General features: G+C 37.0%; 1 protein-coding gene across 1 annotated transcript in view; it reads left to right on the top strand.

The window, feature by feature from the left end:
• The first annotated feature begins 1820 nt into the window (after positions 1–1820).
• The window catches only part of LOC129226233 (leukocyte elastase inhibitor A-like), a 30813-nt gene continuing 14299 nt past the window's right edge, over positions 1821–18334 (top strand). The window contains exons 1-3 of the mRNA XM_054860831.1: positions 1821–2015; positions 12061–12538; positions 13149–13424. Coding sequence (XP_054716806.1) covers positions 12078–12538; positions 13149–13424 — 737 coding nt within the window. The 5' untranslated portion in view covers positions 1821–2015; positions 12061–12077. The remainder of the gene's footprint in view (positions 2016–12060; positions 12539–13148; positions 13425–18334) is intronic.

Raw genomic sequence — 18334 nt, 5'->3', positions numbered from 1 at the left:
GGGTTAAACTTTTGACCTTAGGTCGAGCTAGATCTGGAGTAAAAAAAGTAACTCTTTCTAATGGTGTCAAAAAAAAAAAACTGTCTTACAGTTCCTTCACTTTTTAATAATGGATTTGATGAAGAAAGTAGTGCCTAAATCTCAACTAAGCCTAAAAAAGTTCGAGGCAAAAATGTAAATAACTCCCGCTGCAATTACGTTAGAGCAGTGAAACAAATTGCGTAGAACGCGGGAAATTCTACTCTTTCCAACGATGTATAATATTAATATGTGCAAGCAATTTTTCACCCCCATTTTCGGGAATTTATGTGGAAATTGGGCCTAAATTGGAATACAAAAAGAACTATTCACAAGGGCGCCCATATGCAAAATTGTAAGGGGGGAAGCTCAAATATTTTCCCCGTGGTTCAGCTGGATATTTTCCCCATAGAAACCAACTTCAGGACAGATTAGAGCCATTAAAATTTGACATTTTTAATAACTTATTCATTAATGGCTGGAGAAGAAATGTTTTTACATTTTTGCTAAGAAAAAAGTACTAAAAGATAGAAAGCGCTAATTTCCAGGGCGGGGGGCTCGAGTCCCCCCCCCCCCCCCCGAAATTAGAACGTTCATGACTATTCATCGAATTGTTTTCGAACTGGTCTGCAAACCTTTTTAGGGCTTCAAAGAACAAACTGAAAATTTCAGCGAAATCGGCCGGGTAGTTCTCGAGTTTTATGAGTTTAAACTCACAGACTCTTTTTGGAGACTTCATTTTACACTATGTAGAGAAATATTTAAAATATAGTGCATCAATAACAATATAATTAACACTTTAAGTACTAAAGTAAAATAAAATATACTTAAAATATACTAAAATGCAAAAATATACTTTTATCCGGGCGGCAAAACTACTAGAGCCGGCCCTCTTTGTATTCGCTCCTGTATTGTCGAATGTCGATGAATCTTTCGTGGTTGAATTAGGAAATAATTTCTCATAAGACGCAAGTAGCTCCATAGACATTTTTTGTTGTAGACGCTCCAAGTTCTAATGAGCAACAATGCTTTGTCTCCTGAACAAATTGTGCCTTCAACGTAAATATTAAACTTTCACTTTCACCGAAAGACTGAAATGAATTCAGGACTAAGCAGCCGGTAATCTTGGAAATCATTAATACTGATAGAGTGAAGTTCACTCTTACGAAAAACATGATGAATGGGTAAGAGGAACGTCCCCTCCCCCTTTTTTTTTTGGCAAAGCTATGTATATTGCTTTATAAGAGCAAAAACCTATTATTTTACTTGAAATCCACTTTTGTTTTTGTTGTCTCCTTTTTTAGGCATTGCCCTTACTTAGCCATCGAGATTTGTGACAGCCCTATTAATGTTCTAATCAGCAGGGATCTCCGAGAAAGAATTTCAACCATTTCTTGATGAAAGGTGTTCACATAATATTGAAACATTTTTTTCCACCAGACTTTTCTTCATTCAATCACCAAAAAAAATCGTCTGACTGGCTCGTCAAAATATTCATTCCGATGATATTTTTATTCATTTTTTATAGAATGTCATCCAAGTGCGTCGACAGGAACGTGCAAACGGCGGCACGGTTGGGCACTCATGTAATCCCCAAACATCTCGGAGCCCGGCTTCAGCCAAAAAAATGAAGACTACCCTAGCACCTTGGGCTAGGATAAGTGGAGCGAAAAATAACACCATTCCAGAAGATTCTCCTCCAACAATTAAAAACCGCTGGAACACGGAAGTATGTGTGGCGTAACGCGTTCCATCGTCCTGTGACGCTGAGCATAACGGACAATATCCCATCAGAGAAAGGAGGGTGGAGTCGATGCATAATAATGGAATACTACGACAGACAGAAAAGTTCTTTGCCCTGAACAAATCCGCTATTCTAGACTCTCATCTTCTCTTTGAAGTTACTTAAGGATTAGTAGTGTTGTCCAGTGAAAGGTGTTCTGATACAGGTTTCAAAAGCTGACAAGGATTTTTTATACTGTTAACTACCTAACTAGGTAAGTGGGGTTTGTGTTAAGTTGGTAGTCCGACAAACTTTTATTGATGGTCTTAAATGTTTTAGAAGATGTGTGCTCTTTGGATTATTTCTATCAATATCAACAATGTTACTTGATTAGGCTCTGTGATTATTCTTTGCAAGACGAAAGTAGTTTCGATTTTTGGCAGGTTTTTGATTGCCAGTTCTTTTCTACGAAAGAAACCTTGCCCTGATATAAGAAATTATAGCTTCCCATCTTCTGTTTGAAGTTACTTTAAGCTAAATAGTGTTGTCCAGTAAAAAGTGTTCTGATACAGGTTTCAAAAGTTGACAAAGACTTTTTAATACTGAAAACTATCTAGGAAGGTAAGTGCGGCTTATGTTAAGTGTTGTTTCGATAAACTTTTATTGACGATACTAAATGATTTCATAAGGTTTGCTCACAGGATTATCTCCATCTCCATCAACAATGTTACTTGGTTAAGTTCCGTAACTATTCTTTGCGAAACGAAAGTAGTTCCGATATACGTCAGGATTTTAGATATCTTTTTGACCGCTGGTTTAGTTTTCGAAGATAACTTCTTCTTGTGCATTTTAATATTGCATCTATTCAGTTAACTTCTGTTAGTTTTTACAAACTAACAAAGTCCACTACAAGCAATGACTTAGAATAAAGACCTTATCAGGAGAACCCCCAACAGAGGGTGATCGTGAGAGACAAAGCCAGTGCAACACTTAGGGCAAGTTGGGAAGGTCTTGGGATAGAGAGAATTTTCTAAGGTGACCTTTGATTAGCCTGCTAATGATCGCTTGCTCTTACCTACATTGGAGAGACATCCCCTTGTGTGCGGGTCGGATATGGTGTTGTTCCTTGCGGCACTATTATATATTTTTTTCCCTCGAAAATAGTTGCAGATAAGCCAGTGAATCAGAGATGCCCTGCCAAAATGTCCGCTGTCTCGCCTGAAGGTGTACCTCCCGAAATAAATCTTCATCTGATGCTTTAGTTTGTTAAGAATTGCCACACCTGTACCATCACCCACTTTGTGCCTGTTCGATAAATATCATAAAACTTCGGTTTTCAGATGAATAAGATCCGATGGCAGATGACTCAGAGGGGAGGAAGGGATGGAATGATTCTTTAAAGATGGAATGTTAATAGTATTTATTTTGACTAAGATGTTCAGTGCCGTAACCAGAAACAATGGCTGTCTCCAGGGCTCTATCCAACCGGTTAAACCACGTCTTAAAACTTTAAGGCTGTCTTAAGAAATGTCAAGGTAAATGGCGGAGGGGTTCTCAGTAGAAAAAATCCAAAACAGAAGTCTTAACGACTCAACTGGGCCATCTTTCGTGAGCATAGGGTGATGGGTTGAGGGCTTGCCACGCCCCCCAAAAAATTAGAAGCTGCATTGGAATTCTCGAACTAAACTGTCTTTCGGTAACTTACAAGAAAAAGTATCCAGAAGCTGACACCCAAAAAATTCTCGAAATTGCAGTCTTAAAACTTTTACATCGTGTTTAGAGATGTAAAGATAGAGCGGATGTTCTTTCTAGAAAAAAAATCCGAAACTGAAGCTTTATAAACGCTAATTTAAGTCATCTTCTGGTGAATTTACGAAAGGGTGCAGGGGCTTGTCGCAAAACTTTTTCGAAGCTAAATTATCAAGAACTCCGCTTTAAACTATCTTTGCGTGACTTATATGTGAGGAAGTTTTGGGGCTCCTGCAGGAAAAATTTCCAAAATTGAAGTAATAAAAATTTTATGTTGTCTTTGGGGATGCGAATACAGGAGGAAGGGGGAGACTGTTTAGAAAATTTTTTAAAACTGGCGTCTTAAAAACGAAAATTGATGCCTTTGGTGAATGTAGGGGAATGTTTGGGGATTCTTTCCCAGTCCCGCAGAAATGTTTAAAATTGATGATTTAAAGCTGTTGTGTCTTTTGTAAAGATGTGGGTTAGGGGGATGTTCCCTGAAAAATTTCCAAAGCTAAAGTATGTGTAAGAACCAGTGGCGTCGATTTAAGGGGGCAAGGGGTACCGCCCCCTCTCCCACATTTCATTGGAAATTTATTCATTTTACTTTCCTACAAAGAAAACGAAACTAGAAATTATACAATAAGCAGAAATGTCAAAATTTTCAGATCATAATCGTTTGTTTTACTTTGTATATCCGTTTACGAAACATTATTTAGCACAAACAGTAACTTTTGGTTTATGTATTCACTATTTAGATATTAGTAATTCAATTGTTTTACTTAAAAAAGCCATATTTGCTTAACGAAATAATTGTGAAGTGTTTGTGACTCTCAAAATACTTTGGAGTAAATAATGTAAGCTTAATTCATTTCTATGTGTTTCTTCGGGAAAAGTTATTGTATTCATAATTCATCAAAATCTGAAGAAAAACGTGAGAGAAGCTGTTAGATTTACATCAATTACCATTCATATGCTCTCGAAAGCAGCCTCAGCAAAATTTCATAGCCGCCACCCCCCCCCCCCCCCCCCCATTTTTTATTTTCATTTTTTTGCTGCCGCTAAAAATCTAACGGCTTTTAGTCGTCTTTCTTTCTTTCTTCCCCCCCCCCCCCCCATTCAGTTCCAACCGCGCGCCGCCGCTGGTAAGAACACTACTTTAGGAATTCTTTGGGTGACTTTAATGGGGAGGATTTGGGCCTTTGCTGAGAATAAATTTTAATTTTAAATTGAAGTCTTGAAACCTTTTGGCTGTGTTTTGTGAGGTAAAAGTAAGGCTCTTCATTGAAAATTTCCAAAACTGAAGCGTTAAAAACGCAAATTTAGGCCATCATTGGTGAACTCTGAGGTGAAGGTTATGGAGCTTTCTCTTGAACAATTTTCGTAGCTAGAGTGTTAAAAACACTATTTTAGGCCATCTTCCGGTGATTGAAGACTGGACGGCTGAAGGGATTCAAGGACTTTCCTGTAATTTTTTTGAAATTGAAGTCTTGAAAGCCCAATTTTAAGCTATTCGTTGTGAAGTTGGAGGAAGAAGTAGCGATAAGGGATGCTTTTTGAAAGTTTTTAAAAACTTAAGTCTAAAAACGGAAGTCTGAACCTGGGGATGTGTAAGACAGTGTCCAAAAATGTGCGCATTTACATGAGTACACGTACCCAATCTTTTAAATGAGTTATTAAAAATCATTGATTATATAATAATCGTACGAGGAAGCAGTGTGAAGTCTATATTAGATTTTTTAAAATAACTTCTGAAAAGATTTCTGGCGCTGAGGAAAAGAAACAGCTGCATTTATCTGTTCATCATTGGCCATGAGCCAGAAACTCGCCAGACATACCGAGCTTGAAAGCTGGCCCCTCCTTCCCATCCTTGACCCGCAATTTACAAAATTCTTTCTTCAATGTGTTTATAATAGTAAGACAAATTGTACCACTTAATATTTTTCGGAATAAAAGAGGAGAAAGCAATAATCTTTTCCAGGGTTCTTCAATTGATCGTCTTGGTGCGATATATTTTGTTTTCTTTGAATGGCAATGAAATCCTAGATTTATAAAATCTTTCACACTTTTTAAGCAAAGCTTTCTGTTTTTTTTTTTCTTTTTTTTTTCATTTTTGCCCTATCTAGCATATGAAGCATATCTTCAAGTGCTGTAAGGGACAAACATTCGCATCATTATTCAAAGCATTTTTTATGGCACATTTGCCCTATACTTCCGATTATTTAGCTCTTTATGCATTAGAAACGATCACTAGAAAATTTTGCACAAAAAAAAACTCCCCCTTCCCCCTCCCCCATTTTGTTTCCTTTTTTCTTTTCTTTTAACTATTCTACTGTTTTCTCCAACCTAATTTTAATGAGATCGTGCTTTTAAGAAGCTTGATATGGTCAAAGTTATAAAAATTCAGGTTTAAGTTTCAAAGTTCACCGTGCGTCAACGGTGTGAACGTTTTCATGTGTTAACCATAGTTCAATTCACCATGAAATTCAACCCTCAATGTCTAAAAACACGCTACCTTAGAATTTCTTTAAAAATATACATATTATTAACATAATTAAAACAATAAAATTAAAACAATAACATCAGAACAGAATTAAGGTCAAACATGCTACAAAAATACGTAAATATTTCTGATTTTTAGCAGTCCCTTGCCATTGCGATCCCAGCCTAAGTTTTGGTGTAGTAGAAGAACAGTGTTGGAACTATAAAATGTTTTTTTTTTGGAAAAATTCTAAGGGAGCGTGTTTTGAGATATTCGAGGTCAAAAATCAAGGTGAATGACCTTGAGTCTGAAACCTATCATGAGAAAGCCATGTTTTATCCTAATAGAAAGCTCTAGTCTTTAACTTTACAATGGTTTTCAAATTTTTATTCTCCTGCAATTAGGATAGAACGGTAGAAAATACAGTCATATGCATGTCACAACTTTCCGTTTATTTTGCACTTTTAAAGTTTTTAACAGCCCTGTATTTCGTAACATTTTTGAAGTAGAATTCTGAAAATTGGCAGGATTACTTATCATGTTGTATGTGTCCATCACTCGAAATTTCATTAAAATCGGAAATGGTGAGGAAGTCAAGAAGATGACTGACCTGACATATGGAATTCCACAATGTAAAACATGTGAATATTCTTGATTTTTTTTTTTTTTTTCAGTACCTTGCCATTGCAATCCCAGTCAAAATTTTGGTGTCGTGGACGAATAGTGTTAGAGCTATAAAATATATTTTTTTGGAGAAATTCTAAGGGGGCATGTTTTGAGATATTCTAGGTCAAAAGTCACGGTGAATGATCGTAAAACTTAAACCTGTCGTATTATATCAATAGAACGCTCTATTCTTTAGCTTTACAATTGTTTTTGAATTTTTATTCTACTATAATTAGGAGAGAAGTTGCAGTCATTTGAATGTCACAACTTTTCGTTTTTTTCGTACTTTTTCAGTTTCTTAACAGAAATGTGCTTCATAAAATATTTAAAGTAGAATTCTAAAATTTGGCAGGATAACTTATCTTGACATACATATGTGTCCCTCACACCAATTTTCGTTGAAATCGGAGATGGTGAGGTCAAAAAGTGATTGATCTGACATGGAATTGCCCTTCTTCAACTTCGTAAACTTTAGTACCATTAGAGGTTGATATTCAACCTCATGTAGGTCCTAGACAGGGCCGCGCCGTCCCTATATGCAAGGTCGTGCGTCGCACGAGGGCGCCAGAGTCAAAAAGGCGCCGAGCTCTGTTGTGGTATGGGGTAGCACTTTTGATGTTGGGGTAAAACTTTAATTTCTTTTTAAAAAAAATCTTTGAATAAAATTTTTTCAATAGTTACAGCTAATTGATCTGCTACTCCCCCCCCCTTCCTTTTTTTCATATTTTTTTTTTTTTTCTAGTTCGTCTGAAATTAAGAAAGTCTTCAAAATGCTACTCCTCCGAATCTGTCCCCCCTCCCCTCTCCCGCCAAAAGCATTACGGAGTATCTCAAATTTCGTTTCCAGATCTTAAGCTTCGCAAAATTTCACGAAAGTTCCCAAATACGAAATAACATCGCTTGAAACTGCGTTCGAAAATTACCTAAAGTTGTGGTTTTAGAGCTTCAATTTCGAAAGATCGCCTACTCTAATGTTACCAAATGTGGTCTTACAATAGCGTTTTTTTAGACATCAATTTCAGAAAATATTCGAGCAAGTTCCTCCGAATCGCTTTCCTTTAATATTACAAAAAATAGGTTTTTTAAACATGACTTAAGAAAAATTTAATTGGAATAGCCTCTGAACCTTTCCGCCCAATATCATAGAATATTGCTGAAGTTTTTAGGACTTCAATTTGAAAAAAATTCCAAGGGAGATTTGAAAAAAATTCCACAACCCCCTTCTCGTAAAAATCTTCAAAGTTGTCTACAATTGCGTTTTTTGGATGTTAAATTTAGAAAAATTGGAGGGGGGAGGAAAAAAAAGAGTTGTTTTCCATCTATATTTCAAAAAAAAAAAAAAAATCCTTGAGAGTCCTAGAGTTCTATTGCTTATTCTAACTTTATTAAATATGGCCTATAATTGCATTTTAAGGCTTCAACTTTTACAAATTTCCACGGAGCCCCTCGTCCCCCTATAGCACCGCCATAGACCGTCTAAAAATGCGTTTTTAAAACTGCAAGTTTCAAAATTTTCCCGGGGAGAAACCCGGACCCCTCTTTTTGAAGGAGAATTTTGTTCTCACTGTGGCCCCCTAAAACTATTTTCTTGTTGCGTCACTGCTCTTGTTGTCATGTTTTGACAGGCATAAAAGTTTTATCAATTATTCATCACTTAGAGCGCGGGCCTGGTCCTAGATTGCTTCCAATTTATTCGCATTTAGTTCTTTAATTTCCTACGTTTTAATAAGACTATGCTCAAAACAAAGTTATGCGTAATAATATTAAATGTGTGTACAAAATTATCGACAATTTTACTTAATAACCTGCTTTAGCTGTCAGCTAACTATCTTCAGTTTCAAATTTTGACTGTGCCCTCGTATTGACTGGGGGGGGGGGGGGGCGTGAGTTCCCGTCAGTGTGCAAAGGGAATTAGGGGGAGGGTCAAGGGGTTGAGAACCCTTGATTTACGCAAAATATCAAGGAGAAAAAAAAATTGGCGAAACGAAAGAAGGAGTGACAAAACTGTTTGGTTAATGCTTTTGGACGTTATTCCATTTGGAGAACCTCTTTCAGAGCTAAATGTATATGTTTCCTAACTAATAAAGAAGTAAAAATGTAGCGTCGAATATGATAACTAGACAAAGTTCTAAAGCATTTACTACTTGCATATTTGAATAACAAAAAGACTAATATGCTTTTGTTATTCTTGTCATTCGAAGATGTGAAAATGTGTCCTCATTTCTCCTGTTTTTGGGTGTCGGTATCTGTTTTTTAAGGAGATCTGCTGAATCAAGCGGGGCAGCGAAGAGGGGGTGGGTGGTTAACCCTCCATTTTAAGTCATATTGACAATCCTGTTATGGTAAAGGAACGTTATTACTAATCCCCTCCCACAAGGAGAAAATTTTCGCTGCGCTCAAAAAAATTTCAGGGTCATTCTTCAAAAAGTGTAACTTTTCTGTCCCACGCCTTTTACTGTAAAAACTTTAAGGAACAATTCATTTAACAATGCTTTTTAATTTCATCAGAAATATATCTATTTAAACCCGCCAGCAATTTTTTAATAATAATTTTTATTTTAACATGTTTTTGGTTCACAACATGTGGATTCTCACCGCCGTGGCATGTCACACACCTGGTGTAACTGTTTATGTGGCTTAATAACTTGTAAAAGTTATTTAATTCTAAAATAACTATAACTCTAAAAGTATATACTTATTTATTTATTATTCCTTTCACAAGTGTCTCAAATGCTAATTGTTTAAGTATATTTAATTTTTAAATATGTTTTTAGTTCGTTTTAGTAGGTTAAGGAATCATGTCACACAATAAATTCACACCTCCGTTACCTAAACATTAAATGCCATTTCTCATCAACACGTGGCAGTAATGACATCACGTTTCATTTTCTATGATAAAAGGAAGGTTTGTTAATTTTCCGCCATAAAGATGTTGTGAGATTTTTGCCGAAAAACAAGAAGATGGATTTTGTTTTAAAAACTAAGTGTGGTTATTGTGAATTCTCACCTCCGTGAACCTGAATTTCATGGATGTAAATTAATATAAAAAGAGAAGTGAACACGTTTTCATATGCTTAACGTGTGCAGATTATAGCAACGAAAAAAAAATATTTCCCTGAAAAATGTATCCATTAGACCTTTTATTAATGAAAATCCCTCACCTCCGTGAATCTCACCTCCTTGACAGACCTTATCAATGTTATTATTTCTGAGGTGGAGATAAATGATGGAGGAGAAATACATCAATCTTAGGCATTCTACCAAAATTATAAATTGCCAGTGTATTCTCAAATTTATTAAATGCTAATTTTTAACACACATTTGAACTAAAAGGATAACTACTAATTAAAAGCCGTACTTTAATTAAGAAGAGCTTAATATTAGATTCCCACTTATCATTAAAATAGCTTATTGCTTGCACAATTAACAAAATTACTACTTTAATATTGAATTGGCCTCGATTTTTAAACATTAAAAGCGTTTCTCCTCCCCCCCCCGTGAAGGAGACATTTTTAATTTTTTTTTTTTTTTATTTATGAGAAAAATAATTGGAACTTAGCTAGGCTATTGTTTATGGTTACTTCTACTAGGTAATACTTTCATGTAAGAATTTTAAAAAAAAAGGAAACAAAAAGTTCCGAAATTGAAAAATATTTTCTCTCAAAAGTTACATTTTCCGAAAAATGATCCTACAATGTTAAAACTGAAAATTTGATCTCTAGGTAACACCGCAGCAGAATTTTCAAATAGTTAATAGTTATATAGGTACCTAGAATTATTTTTGTTTAAAATCTTAAGTGCTCTAAACAAACCCGTCACAAATGTATTTCAGGGGGGGGGGGGCAAAAGGCAGTCATTTTACAGGTTGATAAAAAATAACTTGGACACACATAATACATTATATTTTAATGCTAATGAGAATATTACGATCAAACTTCAAAATAAATATGAATACATTATTTCGTCCATTATATTTACAAATTTTCAAAGTGGCTGCCTTTAGCCTTAATACAGAGCTCTAAATGTGTCACAAAATTTTCAGCTATGGGCCGCAACTCACTTATTGATACTTTATCTCATTCCTTGGACAAGGATTTCTTTAGGTATGCCAAAGTTTTATGAGGTTTAGCACACACCCTTGTTTCCAAGACCTTCTTGCATTGTTGAACGGCATCAACGACTCCAATTTGTAATGGTTTAGGGTGTTATATATGCTAGTGGGAAAAACTACTTGTTGTTGTTGATCAAGGGATAAAACATAATCAAGAAACATATCACAAACTCATTTTGAAGGATGTTGTCTTACTTTGGTGGTCACAAAAGTTCTTTGAAAACACAAGATGGACTTTCCAACAGGATTCCGCCATCTGCACACAGAGCTAAAGGCACTCAAGATTGGTGCAAGACACATTTTTTGGAATTCATTGGAGCTCAAGAATCATCACCAAATTTTTCCAGATTTGAACCCAATGGATTATTCTGTTTGGTCCATCTTGGGGACAAGGGTGTGTGCTAAATCTTATAAAACTTTGGCATCTCCAAAGAAATCCTTATGTAAGGCATAGGAAATATCAGTGAGTGAGTTGCGGCCGTAGCCGAAAATTTGGTTTTACGTTTAGAGCTCTGTATTAAGGCTAAAGGCAGCTACTTTGAAAATGTGTAAATATATTGGACATAATAACGCATCCACATTTATTTTGAAGATGAGTCGTAAAATGTTCATTAGCATTGAATTTATAATGGTTCATGTGTGTCCAAGTTATTTCTTGTCACCCTGTATTTAATGCATATCCTTAAAAAAAAACACACACACACTCCAAAACTCCAATTATACACAAAACAAAATTTGATTTTTCCAAGATAGGAGGGGCAATTGCTCCCTTCTGAGCTCTCTAACGTCGGACCTGATTCCATAAGATTTGTGAACTGAATAGACTGCAGATGAGTCGACGTAAAAAATAAAAAATAAAAAAAAATAAAAAAAAAAACGTTGGTGTTGTTTCTTATATTATTTGGGTATCCGAACCCGAATAGCGATTGCTATTCGCTTTATAGCAGTGAGGACAGCTTTCGTTTTTTATCGAACACCTTTTAGGTGGAAGTTCGAATTGGCTTAGACAGTAAACGATAGATGGAAGCACCATCTATCAACATTTTAATAATTTAGCACCAAACCAGAAGCCGAACAACCCCTGGTTCTCCACCCCGGGAGGTATTGATTCACATCTAAGACTTTATGACCACGGCATATTTAACGTGCCCAAACCATCATCAGAGAACATGCAGGATCTCCGACCGGCTGGCATCGAATCTGGAACTCTCCATTTACAAGCTCGACGGGGTTACCGATCTGGTCACCACTGCCTAAAAACCAACGCATTGTGAAATATAAACTATTACTTTTCAACAAGAATTACATATTTTGTACTCTTTTTCACAGGAATATATCCACCAGCAATGTGGGTTTTTCTAATAGTGACGTGCGTGGCGTCGCAATACGTCACCGGGTCATCAACAGGTGCCTCACAGACCGTCACCTTCAGCATGCGAAAGCTCGCCTTCTCCACCAACCAATTCGGCTTCGACCTCTACAGAGCTTTCAACATCAGCGACGAGAACGTAGCATTCTGTCCATTCTGCATCGGATCTTCGCTGGCCATGGTGCTCTTGGGAGCCGAGGGCGGCACAGCCATGGCCCTGAGGCAAGCCCTGTATCTGTGGGGCCTCCACCCGCAAGAGATTCACCTGGCTTATCACGATCTGATCGCCCACCTGGGGTTGAACCTCACGCCCCTCGAGGATTTGGTGATCGACGCCAGGAGATCGAACGCGGACGAGAATGTGCTGAAGATCATCAACAATATTTACATTCAGAGGCACTTTGCTGTACATTATCCATTCCAGTTCCTGCTCAATAGGTGAGTTCTAAACTTGATTTCGAAACAGTTTGCTGTATCAAAGTTTTCTCGCAATCTTTAGTACGGTAGTAACAGATTGATCAATGCAGATACTTAATCACCTATTTCAGTTGTGCATTATTTAAACCCTCTGAGGCACAACGTCTTCGTTTGAGTCAGCGGATCTACACAGCCTTTACAATGCTGCCAGGTTAGGTTTTCCCAAACTATAGTTGCTCCCAGCAACTATAGTTGTGGCGAACCTAATTTGACAGCATTGCTGTGATTAGGAACTGCATAGCCTTCACAGTTCTGTCAAGTTTGGTTTGCCCCAAATATAGTGTAAGCAAGAAAGTGCTTCTACTCCCAAAAAAATCAGTGCTTAGGTACTAGTAGCGGAAAGTTCTTTCTCTCATATCATGTATGAGCGGAAAAACGTGTTTTTTACCTTAAAATTTGAGATGAAACAAATACGGGATTCTTTCAGTACGGGCACTGCCCGACCTAGTTACGGCCCTGATTGCCAATGTTCCTCCAATCTCCACTCTCGCCTCAGTTTATTTCAAATATGTCCTTCGAAAAATTTAGGCCATTAAATTCTTGAGACTCATTCTCAGTCACCTTCCCGCAGGTACTACAACACCAGCATCTACCCTTTGGACTTCGTGATGAACGCCGAGCAGAGCACGCGCTACATCAACGTCTTCTTCGAAAGGAACATGGAGGGGAAGGCGACGCAGATTCTGTCCCACGTGCCCTCCCCCTCCACGAACCTGCTGCTCCTGAACGCCATCTTCTTCAGGGGCTACCTCGACATGAACATGGCCCAGGTGGAGGAGAACAGATTCGTGGGCAGAGCGGGAGAGAGCCCCTTTATCATGCTGGAAGCCAGGAAGGCAAGAGTCAGGTAGGGAAATCTTTGTCATCTTGCCGTCAGTGGAATTTACTGAAGCCCTGAGTCGTAGAATAAGTAGTTGCGACCACAGAGTTAAGATTGGTCCATTTTCACTCTGAGGTAGTGACACGTCCGCCATCTTGGGGCCAAACGATGCTTTCTTCCTGTGTCTGCTATGGTGAAGTAGCGTGTTTTGCTTCTTAATTGTGGTTTCGTATAACTCCATGTCAATTCACAATAAAGAAGCACCACAATCAAGAAGCAAAACAACATCATGATAGCAGACATCGAAAGACAGCGACATTTAGACCCAAGGTGGCGGACGTGTCGCTACTTATTCAACGATTCAGGGTTTTAGGATTTACAAGTTTGGGGGCCCGCTCGCAATGCATTTTCATGGCCTATTTGTATGTCACAGAACTATGTAAAAGATTTACCAGGTGCAGTTTTGGATAACTTTGGGGGACCCTTTGATCTTGGGGGCACCTCGCAATTGCGACAGATGCCACATGGTAAATCCGCCATTGCTTGTCCTTTTTGAGGCTGACAATGAACTCTGTACACGAGGTGTGAGTAGTTTTGATTTAAAGATAGTATAATAAGTTTACGTCAAATTAGATTCAATATCCTTCATAGCACAAGGTGATTGAAAACGATGGACTCGATATATAAAAATTATGTTTTCTAAACTACTGCACATATTTCAATAGGTGATATATAAGTGTGAAGAGAAATACAGAGTGTTTTCCATTTACAAATTAAAAGTGTTCGATGTGTAAGCCTTTTGCTCCATGACAAACGCCTAATCTGTAATCCAGTTCGTACCCCTCGCCATCTGATTTCCTTTTGTGGGGTAAAGTCAAAGACACTATTTATCAGTTCCAGTTGCCGAAAACGCTACAAAAATTTCAAGAACGTGTTTGTGCTGCAATATGAATCATAGACAGTTGACAGTGCGATATTCCAAAATGTGTAGAACACGAATTAGGTTACAAGTTAGATGTAGTTGTGTAAGAAACTGCTCCAGCATTTGAAATTGAACATTTTTCACAATGTGTTCTCACATTTGTATGATTGAACTTACTCGGAAAACAAAACTTGCCATATTTCTCTTTAAATTCATGTATCACAAACTGTAATATTGTCCCCTCAGAGCAGCATTAGGATATTTTACTATTATTCCTGGGATTAGATGTCTTACTGTTGCTCTGAGGCGACGATATGTGCAGTAGTTTCGAAAATATGATTTTTTTGAAATCGGGTCCATCTTTTGTGCTTACCCGTACCTGGCTAGCTTGTTAACAGCAGTGGAATTTCACGATGTACGATTTCTTTTAACATGCAGCTTCCTTCTATAACGCTCATTACACTATTACTCTCGAATATTTAATAGGTATTATACTAACGAATTCAAATGCATTACAAGCGCTTCACACTTTGTGACATCTGTTAAAAGATGAAGCATTAAACTCTTTTGCTGTTGTCATAAATGCAAGGGTGGATTTTTTCAGATTCGTCATTTAAAAATTCTAGGGGGGGGAGTATATATTCAATACATTTTTACTTCCTTTTACAAAAAAGGAAGTATTGTATTCGCGAAAAAAATTTCACTCAAAAATCGGCCTTAATTTCCATTTTTCTCACCCCAGAATGAATGTTGAGTTTTTTTTTCGACCGACCACACGTGGATATATGCCTAGGAACGTACAGACACCAGAAATATCCATTTGACGACCCCCGAGTTAATTACAGCGAATTTTCTCGTGACGTCCGTATGTATGTGCGTATGTGTGTATGTGTGTATGTATCTCGCATAACTCAAAAACGAGATGTCCTAGAAAGTTGAAATTTGGTACGTGGACTCCTAGTTGGGTCTAGTTGTGCACCTTCAATTTTGGTTGCATTCGAATGTTCCTCAGGGGGTCTTTTGCCCTTTTTTGGGGGGAAATCATTGTTAATTTTGATGTAAACTCAAGTTGTGTTATAATTTGTCGGACACTTGCCGATATATCACCAGTCTTTTGGTCGCCAAGTTTTGTCGACAACTTGGCAACAAATTTGGAGATTATTTTTTAATTTTTTTTTTTTTTATTTGGTTTCAGTTTGGCCACTGTTGGTGGTACTTAGGGAGTAAACAATTGAATCACATTAAAATTGCCAACAATGGGGAAATGACATTAAATTGGAGTAAAAGGAAGTCATGTGATGCACACATCAACTCGTTTTAGAAAAGTCTCCGAAATGTATTCAAAAATGCTCAATTACATTACGTTTCTAAATCAAGGGGGGGGGGAGGGACGATCCACCAAATGGCTGGCCTAATATTTTTTAACACCCTACTTTTCTTGATGAAGGGAATCAATCACACCAGAAATATTTTCCCTTCCATGCCTGTCTTTCTTGCAATATTCAGCGAGAGAGAGAGATCTTTAGATTTAGCATTGAACTGTTTTGTAGTCTTTATACGTGTAATAGTGTTGCGCTTTTAACCACCATTCTTTCTGACACAAATCGCAATAGCAATATTTTCCTTGTCGTACCAGATTTTCTTACTATACGGGGGGGGGGGAGGTGCAAAGCGTAGTCCGCGCGTCTCTGATGCTTCCTCCCGTCAAAATGACTACTTTCAGTGAATTAAAGTAACGAAGAGAACTTTCTCCCAACTAAAATTTCAAGTTGTGTAGCAAATGTTATGAATTTTCGAAAAGTTTGGATAACCTGATTGTGGAGAACATTTAAAACTTTTGGCGCCACAAACACAAAAAATCCCTTTGAAATGCAAAAATTTCGCCAAAGAATAAAAATTAGGCCATCAAAACCACTAAAACTAAAACATCATTTAAAATTTAAAATAATTGACCAAATAAAAAAATACCAATTAATTAAACTTCTTTAAAATAAAGAAAAATCCGCTAAATAAATTCAACATAAAAAGCTTCATTATTTTTCCCCAAACGATCATGTTACCGAAATCCAGCCTGATTTTTTCATATCGTTAATTATTTGGAGTTAAAGTGTAGTGCTAGTAGTGAAATTACCATTTTAACCAACAGCTGAGGTAAGGTATCAACAAAGCAGCTAATTAAACATGAGTAAATGTAAACAAACACCTGCTCTCTGAAGACGTTCTATAATCTGCTTCAGCTGTTTTCATTCACCTTGATCGTTTATTAAAATGCGCTTAAGTAACTTTCCGCCAGTATTGATTGTGCTCCCTTGCCTCATTATGCCTCCACATTTCCTCATTAAAAAAAAGTTGATCATGACAGCTTGATTTATTTCCGCAACAGGGTGAAATTTTCCTCCTTTACCGCGAGGCCTTGTTCGTGATCAAGGCTATGACGTCATCCTAACTGCGCAACAGTTGTTCTTTTGGTGACCACACATTGTTGACTCTATGGGATCGAACAAAAGTGTGGGCAACAGTTTTCGAGATATTGAACTGTCAAAGGATTCAAATCGTAAAACGCCATTAATAGAACTTTTTGCAGTGGAGCGTCGAAATTCCGTACAAATTGGGACCATAATAGGATATTCAAAATTTCAAATCGTTCAGATTTTTGAAAATTACCAAGAAAATACCCTTTTAGGAAAATAGTCTGCCATTTAATCAATTGAAGTAGTTAGAGGCCAATCATTAATTACGTAAGGATGATTTTGGAAATTTTCGACCCCAGCCCCCCACTTCTCCATCTAAGGGTATGTAAGATTTTTCAAGCGCCCCCCCCCCCCCGCTATTCTTACGTAAGATTCCATTTCGTTTTCCAAAATAATGAAAAACGGATTTTACATCACTGGAAAAGTTATTAAATTCGCTAAATTATACCTTTTTGTGTACAGAAATATTTACTAAAAAGTTGGAATCTAGACAAAATGTTTTTTCGACTTTTTTTTTTTTTTTTTTGTATATCATGCGATATCAATTAAAAATAAACCTGCCATACATAGTGCAATTTTTTATTACACTTTACACTATTCATTCTTTGTAAAACAAGTAAAATACAGCTCATTCTAAAACATTTTCACGTTCCAGACGAAAATGAAATATTATCCCTGCCAAACCACTTGAAAGCGCGATTCCTAATGTAAAATACCGACTTGGAAAAATATTACGAAAGAATGGGTTTGACTCCCCCCCCCCCCCCCATCCCAAAAAAAATTAGGCGATGTAGAGATTTTTCCAACCCCCCTCCCCTTTGGGACCCTTACCCAATTAATGAATGACCCCTTATACAATATGTATGTACGTAACAAACAATACAGTACATTACGCTGCAATAAATAAGAACATTTTTGAACAAAATTTTTAAAAAATTATATCTCATTGAAACTTAGAAAGCTTCCTTATTTGGCACATTTTGTCGGACGATTCGCGAAATTATCATCATTCCGCCAAATCTGGAGTTCCATTTGGCAAAACTATCATGATTCGATACAATTTGGAGTTCCATTTGGCAAATTTAGAATTTCTGCCCTCCAAAAGATAGGTTTGGAGAGTTTTTGTGTTTACTTAACAAAAAGAAAAATGAAAAATATTTTCTGTACTGTACGTACAGTGTAAGGAACTATTATACAGAAAGTATATTATCAGTACTAATATTCAGTAAATACAGTATACTCCCGATTATCCGTGTGCGGATTATTCGGCTTGCGGATTATCCGTGCATCATTTCATAATCACACTTTTCTACAGCTTCGATGATGTTATCGATAATATCGATAACATCATTGAGGAAGTTAAAGAAATCGAAGGTTTCGAATCAGTGGACGCTGAAAATGTCGAAGAGTGGTTTAAAAGCGACGAATGTGAATCAGGATTTCAATGTCTAAACTGACGAAAATATCATTGAACTTGTTACTGAATCAAACGCATGTGATGATACAGAAAACGAAGATGAAGAACATGAAGAAAATACAATTTC

The sequence above is a fragment of the Uloborus diversus genome, chromosome 7 (genome assembly GCF_026930045.1).
Source record: "Uloborus diversus isolate 005 chromosome 7, Udiv.v.3.1, whole genome shotgun sequence".
NCBI lineage: Eukaryota > Metazoa > Arthropoda > Arachnida > Araneae > Uloboridae > Uloborus > Uloborus diversus.
Note: the sequence above shows the minus strand (reverse complement) of the source record. Positions and strands in the feature narration are given on the sequence as shown.